The 18278-nt window shown below is 45.6% G+C and overlaps 1 protein-coding gene across 1 annotated transcript in view; it reads right to left on the bottom strand.

Moving 5' to 3' along the window:
* Ints7 (integrator complex subunit 7) overlaps window positions 1-18278 on the bottom strand; it is a 50663-nt gene that overhangs the window by 21079 nt on the left and 11306 nt on the right. Inside the window, exons 5-11 of the mRNA XM_013122637.3 lie at window positions 15536-15582; window positions 14586-14785; window positions 14052-14174; window positions 7392-7509; window positions 4359-4493; window positions 3014-3111; window positions 569-808 (exon numbers count right to left, since the gene is read on the bottom strand). Coding sequence (XP_012978091.1) covers window positions 569-808; window positions 3014-3111; window positions 4359-4493; window positions 7392-7509; window positions 14052-14174; window positions 14586-14785; window positions 15536-15582 — 961 coding nt within the window. The remainder of the gene's footprint in view (window positions 1-568; window positions 809-3013; window positions 3112-4358; window positions 4494-7391; window positions 7510-14051; window positions 14175-14585; window positions 14786-15535; window positions 15583-18278) is intronic.

The raw sequence follows: 18278 nt of genomic DNA on the forward strand, positions 1-18278 counted from the left end.
CCTTTAATCCCAGCACTCGGGAGGCAGAGGCAGGTGGATCTCTGTGAGTTCGAGACCAGCCTAGTCTACAGAGTGACTTCCAGGACAGCCTCCAAGATAATACAGAGAAACACTGTCTCAAAAAACCAAAAAGAAACCAACCAACCAAATAAACCTAGCTAAATGCATCTCTGTGTCACTGATCCCTGTTGAGGTCATACCCTGAGTTCTCGGGGTAACCATTTGTGACAGCACATGGTGGGGTGGGTGTCAATCCTTTAGGCAGCCCTCCACAGAGGCTTGAGTAAGTGTTTCGTTCTGCTTTCCCTCAGACCCCACATTCCATGAACCGTACAGCACTCGGCCTTGGAGACCGCCACTGCTTCTTGTCGTTCTAAGCCTTCTCCGTCTTGGTATCAAGACAAGAAACCCTGAACTGAGTGACAAGCAGCTATAGGGATCCTCAACGGAAAACTCATCTGGTGAGTTTATGTTCATTACCCAGTTTTAAACATTTTCTAAGTTCACAATAGTATTTTTTGTTCATATGTTCCCGGCATTTACAGCAGGCTTAAAAGCAGTTCTTTACCAGAAGTTCCTGTTGCTTGTCCGTGGCTGATCGTCCAATCACCTTGTAGAGCTCCACAAGGTCACCAAGCATCCCATCACCGAGTACTGGCAGCTGCATGGCGATGGCTGCCAGGCAGTGGCACATGAGGACCCGGGCATTGTCCTGAGAGTTGTGCAGCTGAGTCAGAAGAGTGTCAACCACTGATCGGCTCAAATGGGGCCGGCCCTTGGCCAGCTTCACCATGCAGTTGAGAGCAATCTGCACACCAAAGAGAAAGCACACTGGTTATGGGCTGAGGCTATTAGGAGAGCGACTGCCTAGCACCATTACAGGCATTTCATGTCTGATTTCAATAGTGGTCTCGCCTCACATTTTATGAACCTTAAATACATTTTTAATGGTTTTTATACTTTTAAGATGAAAATTTCCAGGCATGATGGCACACACCTTAAAGTTTTATTTTTAAAGACAGACTCTTATTATGTAGTCCAGATGGCTTAGAACTTAACTCTGTAGACCAGGCCAGCCCCAAACTCAATAGTGTAGGGGAAAGGGAACCCTCATGCACTGTTGTTGGGATTGCTAACTGCTCCAGCCACTGGAATTGAGTGGAAAACTCTCAAAAAGGTAAAAATAAATAAATCTACCATGTGACCCAGTCACACCACTCCCTGGCATACGCCCAAAGGACTCAGTATCCTACTCCTCACATATTTCCTCAGCCATACTCACTGCTTCTCTTCACAACAGCTGAGAAATAGATAATAAAAATATGGTACATATGCACTGCAAAATCCTACTCAGCTGTGAAGAAAAATAAAAACTGGGCCTAGGAAGGTAATGGGTGGACCTAGACAAGACCATAGTGAGTGAAGTAACTGACAGCCATCAGCACAACACTGCATGTCCTCTCTCATCTGAGGCTCCTGGTTCCAAACCTTTAGATGTGAGTCCACACGCAGGAGAAATCACATCTTCAGATGTGCGCCCATACCCAGGAGAAACTAGAGAGAGGGGAAGAGCAGGGCACAAATGATCTCATCAAGAATAGGAAAAATGGGATTGGGGCTCTGGTCAGGGAGAAGGGAGATACAGAAGAGAGAAGAGGCAAAGAAACAGTCTCCACAGGAAAGAGTACACCAACTGGTTACCCCATGCAGAATGGTCAGCCCAGAAAGGATGCATACAAGTAACACTACACAGAGCGAGCAGATTGCATTTATATACTTAGGAGTATATATGTATATACATATATGCATGCAACAACAATTAGTGAAAATAGAGGTCATGCTAACTATCCACTTAAATAAAACAAAAAAAAAGCCCTATAGTACATTTAAGTCTGTGCATGAACATACATATATAGTTTAAATGATAATTTCTCAACTTGGCTGACAATACACTCCAAGAGCCAAAGACGATCTAACAGACCCCAACACCAGGTGCAAGAAGCCCTCTTTTGAGCTGTTGGTCAGGGCTGTCCAAGAGACTCCCAAAATGACCTTGGCTGCGTTCCAGAAGTGGAAGGCGATTCCCTAGAACTGAAGACAGCATGCATTTCCACAACAAATTAATGCACAGACAGCTCACAACAAAATGCACCAAGTCTCCATTTTCTCCTCCTTTTGGGATATTACCAGGTTTCAAGCTGGGCATGGCAGCACATGCTTATAGTTCCAACACCCTGGAGGGTGCAGGGATGTGAGAACTGTTCCAAACTCAAGGTAACCTTGGGCTTCACAGTAAGTTCCAGGCCAGCATGAGCTACACAGTGACTTTTTTGTTTGCTTGTTTTTTCATGAAAGGGTGTCTCTATGTAGCCCTGGCTGTCCTAGAACTCGATTTGCAGACCAGACGGGTCTTGAACTCAGAGATCCACCTATGTCAGCCTCCTCCTGAGTGATGGGATTATGGGTGTGTGCCATCACCTACAATCACTGTCTGGCTGACAGTGATTTTTTTTTTTTTTTTTTTTTTGAGGCAAGGTTTCTCTGTATTGCTTTGGAGACTGTCCTGGAAGACAGTGGTATTTTTAAAGTGAAGGTCAAAGGCAAAATTCCCCCCCTCCCCTCCACAGACATGGTTTCTCTGTAGCTTTGGAACTTGTCCTGGATCTAACTCTGTAGACTAGTTTTGTAGCTGGTTTTGAACTTACAGAGATTCACCTGCCTCTGCTTCCTGAGTGCTGGGAGTAAAGGTGTGTGCCAACACTGCCCAGTTGGCCAAAGGCAAATGTTTAAGTCAGGGAATGACAAACTACTGCCTGTGGGCTAAGTCTAGGCACTAGGCTAGTCTAGTATTAGAGCAGTGACATCCTCTCCTCCGGCCTTCACGATGTCAGGATCTTCTGCCCTATCACAGTATAACTGAGGAGCTGTGGCAGAGCAGATGGCCTGCATCCCAGGGATCACGCCCCGGCTAAGCTGTGGAAACAGGCAGTGTATGAAGTGATGCCGTCTTCACCTTCACAGTGGATTGAGCACCTGGACTGTTGTCTTGACTACAAAGCACCAGAAGGGATTCCAGACCAAAGACAGCATCTTGTTCCAGTGACAAGAGATCTGGAAGGAAACATTAAGTGTTAGGGTGACCAGGAGAGGATTAACAGACAGACAGACAGATGCAACAAGTCTAACACAGGAAATAAAGATGTAATTTTAACTGTCCTGGAGAGGGGAAAGAATGATCGATGTATGAGTACCCCACTTTATAAAGCACATTCAATATTGTTTCTAAAATAAAAAGGTTAGCTTCAGATACCTTCTTTAACTCTACCATATTCATGAAGATTGTAAAATATTCACATTAAATCAACAGGTAAAGCCATGAAGTCATAAATAAAGAGAAACTGAAATATTACCGCAGCTCACCTAAGAAAAACACTAGGAGCAGAAACCTGTGCCACATCAGACATAGACCATGCAGGAGCATTTTCTAGCAGCCTCCAGCTTCTCCTCAAAGTCAGCCCCTCTTACAAAGTGCGGCCCTAAGAAGCAAGTCTGGGTGTGTCTCGCAGCTGCAGCACTGCACTGCCACATGTCTGAGGGTCCCTGGGGCTGTAAAAACTTAGGTCACTGAGAACAGATTGTAGTTCCCTAAACCACATGCAAGAAACGCTTTTTACTAGGCTCAAGCATTCAAATCAATCGAGTGTTTAAGATGCTTACGAGCTACCGCAGGACCGTGGCCAATGGTGTGAACAAACACTGGGGCTCAGAGCATGGTGTGGAGGCAGCAGCAGGAGGGGTGCTGAGCTTGGGGCCCCCATAAACGCCAACACAAGCACAGAGACACATCAACTGTTCAAAATGCACTTCCCATTCGTGAGTGCAAGCACGAAAAATTTCTGGTCTTATAGTTAAAAAGATGTCCGGAAGATAATAAAATATATCCTTCTTGTTTGGGCAAGTCTGCTCAGGGTTACAAGTACCCAGAGATGAGTTCTATGAAAATGCAATTGCGTTCCCATGAGCTCAACCACCAGTAAGTGAACCGCCACTTGCTACCCAGATAACCTGAGTAATTTTCCAATTGTTGTGTCGGCGAGTACATATCTTATGTAGATGGTCCCTGTCCCCAGCACCACACACACCACAGCGAACAGAGGGAGGAAATAGGCAATGCCCTGTAGGACATTTCAGCCCACAGGAGCTCACACAGATCAGGCTGCCTAAGACATGTGCATTAGAATACTGTGGACAGAAATAACTGCAGGTCAGTGCACACAGGCTGAGGATAATGGACCCAACCCCAGAGCTCTGTCCAAGCTGTGCTCAGTGTCACACAAACTAGTCCCGAGTGCACTTACCCTTTTCTTGACAAGACACGGTTATATTAGTTAGCACTCTCACTCCATGAGCCGCGATGCCCCTGTTGCTATGGTAACAGCACTCTTGGGCTAATTTGACTAAATCAGAAGATCTGGGGGAAGAACCTACATTTCCTAAAGAGATTAAAAAAAAAAAGCAACAGATTACAATTCATTCGTTTGGTTCCAGAAAGCATTTCTGGGAAAATTGCTAGTAAGTTAGCAGTGTTTTCTACCTTGACACCATGAATAATACACCACCACCATTTCCACTTTTCAATGACTGTATCTTAAAATCAATACAGGACTTTCCCCATAAAAACATTAATGAAAATTGACCGAGAAACAGCACAGAAGTCAAGACAACTCCAGGCTGCATCTCAGGAACCGAAGGCTTCTCACTCAAATGATGGCCCCACTGTCGCCTTCCATCGGATAAAGCACGGTCAGAGGAGAACACGCTGCTTGCCTTCTCTTGCTCCAGGTTGCTGGTTTTCCCTCAGAAGGCTGACATGAGAACCCACAACCACACAGCTGTCAAGTGTGCAGGGACGCTGTGAGTCAACTCTGCTTTTACAGAAGAAACTGTTCAGAGACTTTCAGTGGCCACCGTCATGGTCATACAACTAGCTAACTATGTTAACTCTTCTACAGTGTCTCTTAGATCAGATTTCCAAGTCTGTGATGTAAGTCCTACTCGACACATACTTTACAAGGTTGAAGCTCTTGGTTGTAAGTGGGCGAGTCTCACAAGACTGAAGACCTCAGTGCCTTTTTTGTCCCTCTTATGACTCCTGTCCCCCAACCAAGAAGACCTTCCTTCTTGAACATGAGGTTAACAGTGTTGAAAATTACAACAGACCTGAGCCAAAACAGTTCCAGACATGTATGACATACAAGCATGTACTGATTGGATGTGACAATACTAGTTAGGTAAAATCTTTGTGTTTGAAGATGGACAAAATATGACAAAGCTGAAAATACACAGCCAGTTTTTTTCGAACTGTGTAAAACAAACTCCTAGGATATAGTCATTCTTTTTCTTGCTCATGTAATGTTTTATAACATGATATTTTTTTCCTCTGTTAAAATTTACTATAAGAAAATTTGTGGGGAAGAGGAGCAGAAAAATCCAGAGGAAACAGAAATTTCTCCAAGTCTCATAAGCCAGCATAAACTATTGTGGCTTTTTTAGAACATCCCTTGTGCAAGTATTTCCCTTTCTGCACATCAATGCACCCTGAAATCTTCACACACACCCCATAGGGATATGTAGACAGTGGCCCATGTCATGCTTTTAAGGCATAAGGCTTTAAATTTTTATTTTATTTACTTATTGTTGGTTTTATGAGACACTGACTCTTTATTCCTGGCTTTCCTGAACTCACAGAAATACTCGACTCTGTCTCCCAAGTGCTCGGGTTAAACTGTACGCAATCATGCCTGGTGATTTTTAAAATTTAAATATAACTTATTTGAAATAGTCTCCTAAGACAAAAATCACAGGGTTCCCAAGGCAAGGATGTTAATTGTCAGCTGGAAAGCTAAGAGTAACTGATTTGAAAAGAATAATTTCCATGCCTTTAACCCCAGCACATGGGAGGCAGAGGCAGTGGATCTCTGAGTTCAACAGAGTGAGTCACAGGACAGCCAGGGCTACCCGAGAAACCCTGTCTTGAAAAACAAAAGAACAACAAAACAAAAGAATAATTTGTACACTGGGTAGCTGTGTTTATATACACCGTTTATACAGAAAGTTATGACAATCTCTCCCATCCCATGTGATTTTTTTCCTTCTGTTTTCTTTTTATCAAGGGTCACTTATTTTTTCACACTTAGCTGGGCTTGGTCATATGACTTGTTTTGGCTAATAAGACAACAAATGAAAGAGAATGGCTTTTATCTGGCAGTACCAAGTGTCCTGAGAACAAGCCCATGTTAGCTCCCTCAGAGTCACAGGAGAAAGACACCTCAGGCCCCTCAGCTAAAAGCCTTCCCCTTCTAGACCAGCAGTTCTCAACGGGGGGGGGGAGGAGTGTCGCAATCCCTTTGGGGGTTGAGTGACCCTTTTATAGGGGTCACACATCAGACATCCGGCATATCAGGTATTTACATTATGATCCCTAACAGCAGCATAATTACAGCCCTGAAGTAGCAACAAAAGTAATTTTATGGTTGGGGTCACCACAACATGAGGAGCTGTATTAAGGGTCACCCACAGCATTAGGAAGGTTGAGAACCAGTGCTCTAGACCATGAGTGACTCTGGAGACACCAGAACCAGGGACTCTTGCGCACCCCGTTATACAGGATAGGTGACAGACAGCATGCAGCTCAGGGTTAGTAGGAGGGCTGCTACACCAAGGTTATGGACTCAGAGGCCCGAGAACAGCTAAGATCAAAGCCCCCAGACCCATACGTAATCCACCCAACTCACTGTGGCTTGCTGGCTCTAGGTCACAGTATATACAGATACCACAGGGACCCACTGTGACACACAGCCACTATGGCAGTTCCTTCCAGAAACCCAAAGTCTCATGGTCACTGTCTACCACCACAGTGGATTCTCCCACTTACTCCTGGTTCCCAATTCAGTCTGCTATGGAAACCATTAGTCCAGACCACATATGGACCCTCATGGCCAGGAAGATGTACAATATCAAGAGAGCCATAGAAACATCACGCTTCCTACTTCCCATCAAGACAGGGCAGAAATTCTTTATCCAATAGACGCATCCCACGTAGTCATGACTGGAAAAGGTAGCCACAGAGATGTAACACAACTTTCGTTAAAAGAACAAAAAGCTTTAGCCTTAAGTCTACTGGATAAGCAGTCCCTCCCAGGTAGTGACAAGTGTGGCTCTGATCCCAGCACATGCTTGCTTCTATTACCATGGGTGCCAGTTAAGATGCCACCCTCAAATAACCACCAACACAAGACAGGTCCCCAAAGGAAAGCCCCGCCTACTCACAGCTTACAGGAGCCCGGGACAGGGGCACAGATAAAGGAACCCTCACATTATCTTCGCCTTACCTGGAGCTGCACTGAAGTAATGTTTTATGGCGATGGTCCCTGACAGCGTGGAAAGGACAGACAATGTACCCAGTTTCAAGCTGTCATAAGGAGTCTGGAGGGCACATTCACAGAGTGCCTGGAATGCAAAGGAGAAACGAACATCAAATGGAACACATCAACACACACATTTCTATACTCTCAAACTTAAAAAATAAAGGCATCCTTTTTTCCATGATAAAAAACAAAACAAACTATCAAATTCCTTAGAGGACCCTCTGAAGATACGATAACCAGACATAATGCAGTTTCTACAACAGAAAAAAGAACACTGGTAAAAACCAGAGACAGCGCAGTGTGGTAGCAAGGACAACATAACAATATTAGTTCATTTACCTTTTCCTCTTTCTTTCTTATTACGCTCCCAGTGCTGAGGTTAAACTCAGGGTCCAGTACATTCCAAACACGTTTTCTACCACTGAGCTCTCTCTCCCACTCCATACTGGCCCATTCCTAACAAATGTGCTGTACTAATGCTGTACTAATGACCACTAAGAGGAACCGGGTACGGGTGTTATCTTCCCAATGATTCAGTCCATGTAAAACCTGCTGGCCTCTGGCTGTCTGGTCATTACTCCGCTGGCAGCAGCCGACTGAGGTACCTCACAAACACGATATAGCTCTTCTTTTCGCTGCAGAGGACGAGGACCATGTGCCCAGAGCACAAGGACTCTGCTTCATTCTGGCCAATGTGTGCCTGTATCACAGGATGACTGTCTTGTTGAATTAAACTAATTCCTAAATTTACAAAATAAGCAAAACTTACAAAGAAAGCTAAAATAAAAAATTTGGAAATCATAGTGTGGTCCCAATAAAACCATTAACAGGATGTGATTTAGAACATCTAATTACAAATATTACATGGGGGAAAATTTTTTTTTCAGACAGGGTCTTTCTACATTGCCCTAGATCTTATTATATAGACCAGTCTGGCCTTGAACTCACAGAGATCTGCCTGCCTCTGCCGTCTGGGTGCAGAGATTAAAGGTATGTGCTACTACTTCAGCATGGAAAATTTTTTTTTAAATCCAGCAGCTACTTAAGCAACCACATCAAAAGCAGCAAAGATGAGCGTGGGACCAGGGAGATCGGGCAGAAGCCAGTCAGGGTGTGCGACAATGCAATGGTTACGCCAGAAGGAGCAGTGCTCCCTGCGCCTAAAGATGAGAGAGGGAGGAGGGTCAGACTGTGAGGGCCGCAGAGTTAGGAGGAGGGTCAGACTGTGAGGGCCGCAGAGTTAGGAGGAGGGTCAGACTGTGAGGGCCGCAGAGTTAGGAGGAGGGTCAGACTGTGAGGGCCGCAGAGTTAGGAGGAGGGTCAGACTGTGAGGGCCGCAGAGTTAGGAGGAGGGTCAGACTGTGGAGGGCGTCACAGTTGGGCAGTGACATTTAAACACAACGAGAAGAGCAATGGCTGCTCTGGCAATGGTGAAGGAGAGAGCTGAAACTTACACAGGCCCGGCAGGCAGGCAGGGACCCCGATGTGGGCTGTGGGGAGGGGTACCTGGAATTGAACCCAGCCTTATGTGGGGGCCACATATGCACTCTATACTCACTACATTAGAACACAGAATGAACATGAAAATCCCATTAATGTTAAAAAATTTCAAAAGTCGGATATTGAGTCCACTTATGCAGACGAACAATCTATGGGGAAGAAGAGAATCAACTTTAGAGGGTGCACAGAGGCAGGAGACATGAAATCCAAGAAGAAGCGGACATTAGACACTTGGAGTCTAAGACGTACAATTCTGGTTCGTCTGTTTTGACTGTCATTTGAGTCATAGAAGTCTTTGAATTTCATGTGTGAGGAAAAATATCTACAAAGAACTGTTGGTTTTTACAGAAAATATCTGTGGGAAAATGTAGCATATTAGACACTGGTAGCCTCTGGGCAAAGGAGCTGTGTCAACAACAGAAGCACATCCCTGGACACCTTCTGTAGTTTAGAGAACATCCCTGGACACCTTCTGTAGTTTAGAGAACATCCCTGGACACCTTCTGTAGTTTAGAGATCATCCCTGGACACCTTCTGTAGTTTAGAGATCATCCCTGGACACCTTCTGAAGTTCAGAGAACATCCCTGAACACCTTCTGTAGTTTAGAGAACATCCCTGGACACCTTCTGTAGTTTAGAGAACATCCCTGGACACCTTCTGTAGTTTAGAGAACATCCCTGGACACCTTCTGTAGTTTAGAGAACATCCCTGGACACCTTCTGTAGTTTAGAGATCATCCCTGGACACCTTCTGTAGTTTAGAGATCATCCCTGGACACCTTCTGAAGTTCAGAGAACATCCCTGAACACCTTCTGTAGTTTAGAGTTGTCACTGGACACTTGAAGTTTAGAGTTCATCCCTGGACACCTTCAGAAGCTGAGGAATTTTGCCATGACTGCATTAGCATTAGAAAAACTAAATCAGGGCTGGGATGTGGCTCAGTGGTAGAATGCTTGACAGCCATGTGTGAATACCATAAAATAAATAAATTAAAATTAAAAATAAAAGGGCAACATCTAATGTCTGTAGGATTGAAGCCAGTGTTCTGCAACCTGAGAAACTATGATGCCATATGATCATCATTTTTAAAATCCACAGAAGGGCCAAACAAACCTCTTTCATGGAGTATCTCTTACTCACCCTATCGCCTTCCCCCTGATTATCGGGTCTGAATCCCCCTCTATTCTGGCTCAACTCCCTGCTGCAGGAGAGGCCCTTGTGAATTCGATGTTCTTTGCCTCAGTCTCTAAATACAGGTTTCTTCTATATCCTGAGTAGGACTCGCCACCAGGGATGTGTTCTAGAAACTTTGTAAAAAGATCATAGTCAGAGTTGGCAAGAAGGCTTAGGAAGTAAGGACACTTGCCACCAAGACTGATATCCTGAGTTCAATCCCCCCAAACCACACTGTGCAAGGAGATAACCCAATTCCTATAAGCTGCCCCTAACCTCCACATTCTTGCCATGACATATGAGCCTCCTACCCTGGCCTAACAAATAAATACATATTTTTTTGTTTTGTTTTTCAAGACAGGGTTTCTCTGTATTGTTTGGAGGCTGTCCTGGAACTCACTCTGTAGACCAGGCTGGCCTTGAACTCACAGAGATCCGCCTGCCTCTGCCTCCTAAGCGCTGGGATTAAAGGCGTGCGCCACCACCGCCCAGCAAGGTTACATTTCTTATAATCCCATTTATATAGTCTATATAACAAAGTTGCTTTAAGTTTGCCATCATGTGCGGATGTACGTGTGTAACGGGTAGGGTGGGCATGCCACGCACACATGAAGGTGAGAGGTCAACTTGGTAGACTCTGCTCTCTCCTTCCACCTTTATGTGAGTTCAGGGATTGAACTCAGGTTGTCAGGTTACAAGTCAACTCCTTTAAGCACTGGGGTAGAAATCAAATTGGGTATTACCAGGGGTTGGAGAAAGACTGGCTGGCTACACAGACAGAGCTGAGGAAACTTTGGGATGCGGAAAATGTTCTGTATTTCAGGTTGTGGCAGTGGTTAGAGAAATGAGTAAGTGTATATATAAAATGTCATCAAATTGCAGACCCAGAAAGCACTCTATAAATAAATTATACCACAATAAGTTTTAAAAATGCATTTCAAATTAATGGCAATGATAACATTACACAACATAATTTATGGGATATGGTCAATATGTGAAATAGGAAATTAATAGCTTTAAGTGTTTTCATTATTAAGAAGGATGAAAATAAAAAACTTGAAAATCACAACCTCCTGGCAAGCGAGTGGAGCCCAGTATAGGACACTGGGTGTGTGTATTGAATCTAACCTCAGTACTGTCAAAACAAACCAACCAGAAAGAAAGGAGACAGCAGGAGGGTGTACACGGATGGACAATATTAAGAGCAAAGTAAGTGAACGTTATGAGCTTCAGAGAGATGACGTTCACGCTGACTCACAAGGAGGCAGAAGACGCCCCAGCAATGACCAGAGTAACGGGACATGGTCTCAGAACACCTCCTCCGTAGCCTCAGACTCCAGTGGATTTACAGCACATCAGCCATGGAAAGAGAAAGCACCCAGTTCATTTTAATAAGACTGTGTAGCCCCAACTCTAAAGTCTGCCAATGCTCAGGAAAAGGAAAGACCTCAGATTACCTTACCCATCACAAAGCTTTTCAGACAGCCTGAGAAACACTTTTAGCCAGGTGGTGGTGGCTCACACCTTTAATCCCAGCAGAGGCAGAGGCAGAGGCAGAGGCAGGTGGATCTCTGAGTTCCAGGACAGCCAGGACTACACAAAGGAACCCTGTCTCAAAACAACCCACCACAGCCCCTGAAAGGAAAGGAAGGAGGGAGGGAGAGAGGGAGGACAGAGACAGACACCACAGCACACTGCTGCTCCCAAATCTCTCAACCCCGTCAATCCTCCACTTCTGCAAACCTCTCATTCTCATCTACACGCAATCATTTCTTTTTCCCAATTAACTGAAGTGAAGTAACGGGGCTGGCGAGATGCTCAGTGGTTAGACACTTGCCCTCAAGCCTGGTGAAGACACAGCTGGCCCCATGCTCTGGGAGAATGCGGCTGCAGCATGGTATGACTCTCAGCCAGCAGGCCAGAAGCAACAGTACCTCATGACTAACCCCTAATTAGTAAACATTTATTATAAGGAACTTTCAAATAAAAAAATCCCCATTGTATAAGTCAGATCCAAGGTTCATAGTGCTCAATGAACTTTAGTCCATTACAGTAGTGATTCTAAGCTGTGGAGCTTCACGTTAGGTTTTACACTTTCATCATATATTTTTACGCATTTATCCAGCAACGAACACTGAAAACTCCGCGATGGAGTTGGGGCTAGGGAAACAGCTTTACCACCTCTCTCAGCACTCAGCATCCACGCCAGCTGATGTCTCTCACCGTAACCCCATCCTGTCTGCCACGCTCTTCCGCTAGCCGTCACCCAGTCTTGAGGCTTGCACCACCATCTCTACCCTGGTGACGCTTATCTTATGACATCAGCTACACCTGCCCTCCGAACTCCAGAAACAGATGTCCTTAGCTGCTCCAATTGGACGCCTCTTTGTTCCTCTCAGACAGTGTCTCATGTGTGCAGCTCGGGCTAGCCTCAGACTCTACGTGGTCAACACTGATCCTCTGCCTCTTACCTCCTGAGTCAGATTGTAGGCACACTACATCTGGGTATTCTTAGGTTTTTTTCTTTTCTTTTACTGCCTGATGTCATATATATATACACAATACACTGAAAATACTCACTTGTTACCCTCTCTTATGCCCTATACTCCTATAGACCTCCTTCCTAACTTATCCCCTTCTTACTTTCATGCCCTATTATTTTGGCATCTCTTGTGCAGCATGTCTAGGCTGCTGTACGTCCGTAATCACACTGGCCATGTCATGTCCAGAACATCTTGGACTCCCACTCTTCCCTTCAGGAAACGAAATTCCAGTTTACTGATTCTAACGGCACTCCATTTATAGAAGGCAAAAACCTAGAGCAGTGGTTCTCAACCTTCCCAGCGCTAAGACCCTTTAACACACTTCCTCAAGTGGTGACCCCTAACCATAAAATAAATTTCGTTGTTACTTTATAAGTATAATTTTGCTGTTCATGAGTAGTAATATAAATATCTGTGTTTTCTGATGTTCTAAGGCAATCTCTGTGAAAGGGTCGTTTGACCCACAGGTTAAGAACCTTCACCTTTTCTTTTTATTTATTTATTTATTTATTTGGTTTTTCGAGGCAGGGTTTCTCTGTGGCTTTGGAGGCTGTCCTGGAACTAGCTCTTGTAGTCCAGGCTGGTCTCGAACTCACAGAGATCCGCCTGCCTCTGCCTCCCGAGTGCTGGGATTAAAGGCGTGCGCCACCACTGCCCGGCCCACCTTTTCTTTTTAAACATATGTATCATTGTAAGGGGAGAGGTAGGTGAAGGGGGATGTCCTTCTGTATATATGTTTCTCTTATTGGTTGATGAATAAAACACTGATTGGCCAGTAGCCAGGCAGGGCTACCAGATGAGGAGAAGGCTGGGGAGAGGACACAGGGAGAAGCTGCCAGAGACATGCCATGTAGCTACCAGGAAGATAGGACACCGGACATTCCTGGTAAGATAAGGCCATGTAGAAATACATAAATAGTTATGGGTTAACAATTAAGGGACAGCTAGCCAATAAGAAGCCATTGGCCAAACAGTTTATAATTAACATAAGCCTCTGTGTGCTTATTTGGGACGAAATGGCTGTGGGGCCAGGTGGGACAGGAACTGTCTGCAGGCAGGGTTGCAGAGATGGCTCGCACTTTAGAGGACCTGCACTTGGCTCCTCACACTGGATGGTTCACAACCTCCTGTATGTCCAGCTCCAGAAGGATCTGATGCCCTGGCCTCCCTCGGGCATCATGTGCACTCATGAGAGCACATATTCAGACAATTGTCTGACGACAGAGGGACTGAAGCATACACGGCAAGACACAAGTTCACTACGATTATGCTCTGGTTTGAGTCTCTGGAGGTTTCATTTGTTGAAATTTAAACCAGACAGTGAAGCCTTAGGGGCAGAAGCTTCCTCTGACCATGGTGCCACCCTGGCTCGGGTAACAGCATTTCTTTTTCTTAAGCATCACGTACCTGAACATTCTCCTTACTCCAGGTGTGTGGTGTCTTATTGGCAAGCAGCTTCAGGTCCTGGACAGCAAGTCTCTTCACAGCTTTCCTGGGGTCACTCTTCAGATACTGCAACAGAAGCTGAATCTACAAGAACAGCAGAGTCACCCTGTGAACAATATCATTCCCGAGACTGTCTGTGGGGACACTGCTACTTAATGAGACCTTTACATTACAGAAAAGACTCCCCGCGGATCAGTGCTACAGACTAAGGTTTGGACTCCGTCTCCTGATGCACAAATGCACCATTCAGTGTGTAAGGCGCTAGGGAGGACCTGGCACTTAAGATCTCCATTCTTTCTTTCCTCCCACACATTCCCTGATGCCTCTTTGTCCTGGGGCTCACAAGAATAATGCTACGAATACAAAGGAAAGAGAGATCCAGCTAACCCCATTAAAGAGACCACAACATGATTAAAGCTAGGGTTGCTTCTCATTTTTCACCACAAACCAAATAAGCACATTTGCAAATGAGCAGTGAACGACGGTGGCGATTACCTGCTTGGGTGTGTCAACCAGAGAGGAGGCTGCCAGCAGAGTGAAAGTGTGCAGGGACACGATGACCATTCTGGTAGAGGGGTAGGACGTGACCAGCTGCTGCAAGAGCTGGCGGGCACTGGAGGCCAGGATGGCGTCGTGGTGCATGTGCTGTAGGATGGGGATCAGCTGCAGCTTCAGGTCCACCGGGGTGGCCAGGCCTGGACACAGCATACGAGAAAGGCCTGATTCAGCTAGCAAAGCCTCACTTAAAAACCATCAGTACAGCCGGGCTCGCTCCTCCTCAGCTGTGTGACTGAACAGATCTCCACTGTGCGGACAGAGCTAACCCATTGCCGAGCAACAGGACCCAGCAGTGCCCCTTCTCAGAAGGCAAAGAGAACAGTGTTCCTGACAATGTACAACGCTGTAGCCAGAGCCGCCTTTAGCAGATGCTGTGAAGATTACAGAGATTAACACAAGGAATGTTTCACTCAGGTGAAACAGTCGTGTTACAGAACTGGGACTGATTGTAGTCACAAGTGGGAAACCCTGAGGGATGTTATCAGGCGGAACTCCTAGCTCTGGGTTCTACTGGCAATGAATGTTAGCCCTCTCTGCAGGCCACGCCCTTTCCTTCCCCGATTTCACTTCACTGGAGCTTCGTGATGAACTCACAGAGAGCAAGCGTCCTCCTGCCTTCCTCCAGCACTCCACTCATTTTCTCTGCGGCACCTGACACTTCCTGTCTACCGCTCACTCGGCTCCTGACTAGAGCTCAGGCTACATGACAGAAAGGACCTGGCTATATTTCTGTACGCCAAGCACCTCAGGCACTTTTAGCAAGTAGAAGATACTTAGTGTTATTTTAATAATTACTGGCACACAGTAAATACCTAATAAGCACAAACAACCATTACTAACTAGACTCCCATTAAGTCTCTTAACTTTACTAAATAAAATGTACATACCTTGAATCATTTCACTGATTTTGTTACATATTCCTACAGCAAAATCCCTTTGGAAAAAGAAAATTGAAACAATTGGCAACATTGAAAATCAAAAAATTAAATGTAAGTTTTATAATCGCAAAGAACACAATTATCACAGAAACAATACTCTAAAATCCCAACTAAGATTGCAGGCTCTGGCAGCAAGGCATCTCCCACTCAGCTGCATCCTTAGTCCTAGAAACATCTTGGGAGATGAGTATGTCATATGATTGGTCCAGAGTGCTGAGTTCTTCAAGTATACCTGTGTTATCTTAGGTCACGTCCTAGAAACATCTTGGGAGATGAGTATGTCATATGATTGGTCCAGAGTGCTGAGTTCTTCAAGTATACCTGTGTTATCTTAGGTCACGTCCTAGAAACATCTTGGGAGATGAGTATGTCATATGACTGGTCCAGAGTGCTGAGTTCTTCAAGTATACCTGTGTTATCTTAAGTCACCCGTCCTCACCTGCACAACCTTGCTACGTGCCAATCCATCAAGATCCTGATGTCATGCAGCTTCCCCTGTGCCAGTGCAGAAACACACCAAGGTGTACAGCACTATCACTCAAGCCAGAGCAGCAACCTTCAAGAATTCGGCTGTGTCTGCTGCCATTCCCTCACAGAAAGGAGGGACAAGAATGGTCATGGCATCCTTACTTGAGCATCTAGCCACCACTCCCAAACAGTTGTATGTGATTCTGTCCTAACTGCAAGCAGATCTAGAAACTCAGGAAGGGGCTTGAGTGCGTGCAGGAAGATTACTGGGAGGGGACTCTGCCACCATCCCGCTGGATGAAGACTTTTCAGTGTGGCCCCTTTGGGAACACCACACTCCTGTAGAGCCCTCACCAGCTATGTAAGGAAGCCCAATGAGCTAAGCGGCTCCTCAGAGGAAACTCTGATGGACCAGGGTTGTCTTTGAGACCTTTTAGGAGAGACACCTTGTGGCATGCTTTGCCTTGCTTTGTGGTAGAAACTGTTTGGCCAATGGGAGGCCCAGACATTATTGGAAAGCCAAGACTACATGGCGATACACAGATTAATAAAAATGGGTTAATAATTGAGACAGCTAGCCAATAAGAACCCTGAGCCATAGGCCAAATAGTTTACTTACTTACTTATTTTTTGTTTTGTTTTTCGAGACAGGGTTTCTCTGTGGCTCTGGAGGCTGTCCTGGAACTCACTCTGTAGACAGGCTGGTCTTGAACTCACAGAGATCTGCCTGCCTCTGCCTCCTGAGTGCTGGGATTAAAGGCATGGGCCACCACGAGAGTGCCAGTTTATAATTAACATGAGCCTGTGTATGTATTTGGGATTAAACGGCTGCAGGAGGCAGGACAGAAACCTCCCTCTCTACAGGTGGTGGTGATGCACACCTTTAATCCTAGTGCTCAGGAGGCAGAGGTGGATCCCTGTGAGTTCACACCCAGAGTTCTAGAAATTGGAGCTGAGGCAGGGTGGTCGTAAGTTTGAGGTCAACCTGGGCTCCACAGTGAGATGCTGTGGCAGAGCCCGCCCTCCCCTCATTCTCGCAAAAGAAAGAGTATGAAGAGGTCTCACCCAACAGACCTGCACAGTCAGCCCACGGTGGCGACTGCCACGGCACCAGTTAATTCTATTTGTGCTAACAAGAGCTTTCGCTTTTACCTGTTACTAGTGCTCAGAAGAATATCTACACATGGTGGACTGTTGGAACACGGTCCAGGAATGGAGTTGTGTGAGGAGAATTCTGAGTGCTTGTGAGAAAACTCCAAGAAAATAAGACAAGAGTCTTGTGACCTCAGTGTCTTCAAACCGTGGAATTGTTCTGGAATGTGTTTTCATGCTCCTCCCAGGTGTAGCAAACAGGAATTGTGATTACTTTAAATTACTCATTATTGCTTGCTATAATTCAATTAAATGCCTAAACCATCCTTTATCTGAATCTATGGAAAAACATGCTTTTCCAAGTATGACCTATTCTTGTGGTTGTATACAGCTTGAACTCATGGGAACATTACTCAGGTGACCTTCCTTAACCTTCAGAGTATAAACTGTGTGACATTCTAAATGAAGTTGCCATTGCATGAGACCTAGTCCATGTCATTTATGGGCTCCATTCTTCCAGGTCCCACCCCTTCTAGAGCAGTGACTAGAAGGGGTGGATATTAAGTAACTAAACCAAAACATTTTATAACACCAAAGTTTAAAAAATCTGGTTTAAGCCCTCTGAGCCCAAAAAATGCAGAGTAGGAGCCTGCTGACTTTTCTTTTCCGTCTAATAATAAATTCTGTGTCGATACTGAAACTGCTGAGACTAAAAGAAGTCAGCTGATGTCCTGGCCCAGTTGTACGCCCCACCCCCACCCCCATCAAATCAGGCCTGACAGGCAGGGCAGATGCTCCTGCATCATAGCAGTGGGCTCATGTCGCGGACAGCTGTCCCTCTCTGATGAAGCCAGGCTCTTTAGCAGGGACTGGAAGAGGACACCACTGTAACTATGCTCACCTCAGCCCTAAAAGCACCTGAGCTGGCCAGGCCCTCCTTCCGAGGGAGGACAAGCTCCTCTATAATACCCGATCTTCACCCTCTCAGAGTAGGCAGGGTGCAGCTACAGCAGCACAGGTCAAGTCAGTCCACCCCCTTCCCCTCTGCTCCAGACGATGCAGCTCTGGACGGCCTGGAACCTGCCATGTAGACCAGGCTGGCCTTGAGCTTGCGGAGCTCCACCTGCTTCTG

Source organism: Mesocricetus auratus, unplaced genomic scaffold (genome assembly GCF_017639785.1).
Source record: "Mesocricetus auratus isolate SY011 unplaced genomic scaffold, BCM_Maur_2.0 Super-Scaffold_100676, whole genome shotgun sequence".
NCBI classification, from domain to species: domain Eukaryota; kingdom Metazoa; phylum Chordata; class Mammalia; order Rodentia; family Cricetidae; genus Mesocricetus; species Mesocricetus auratus.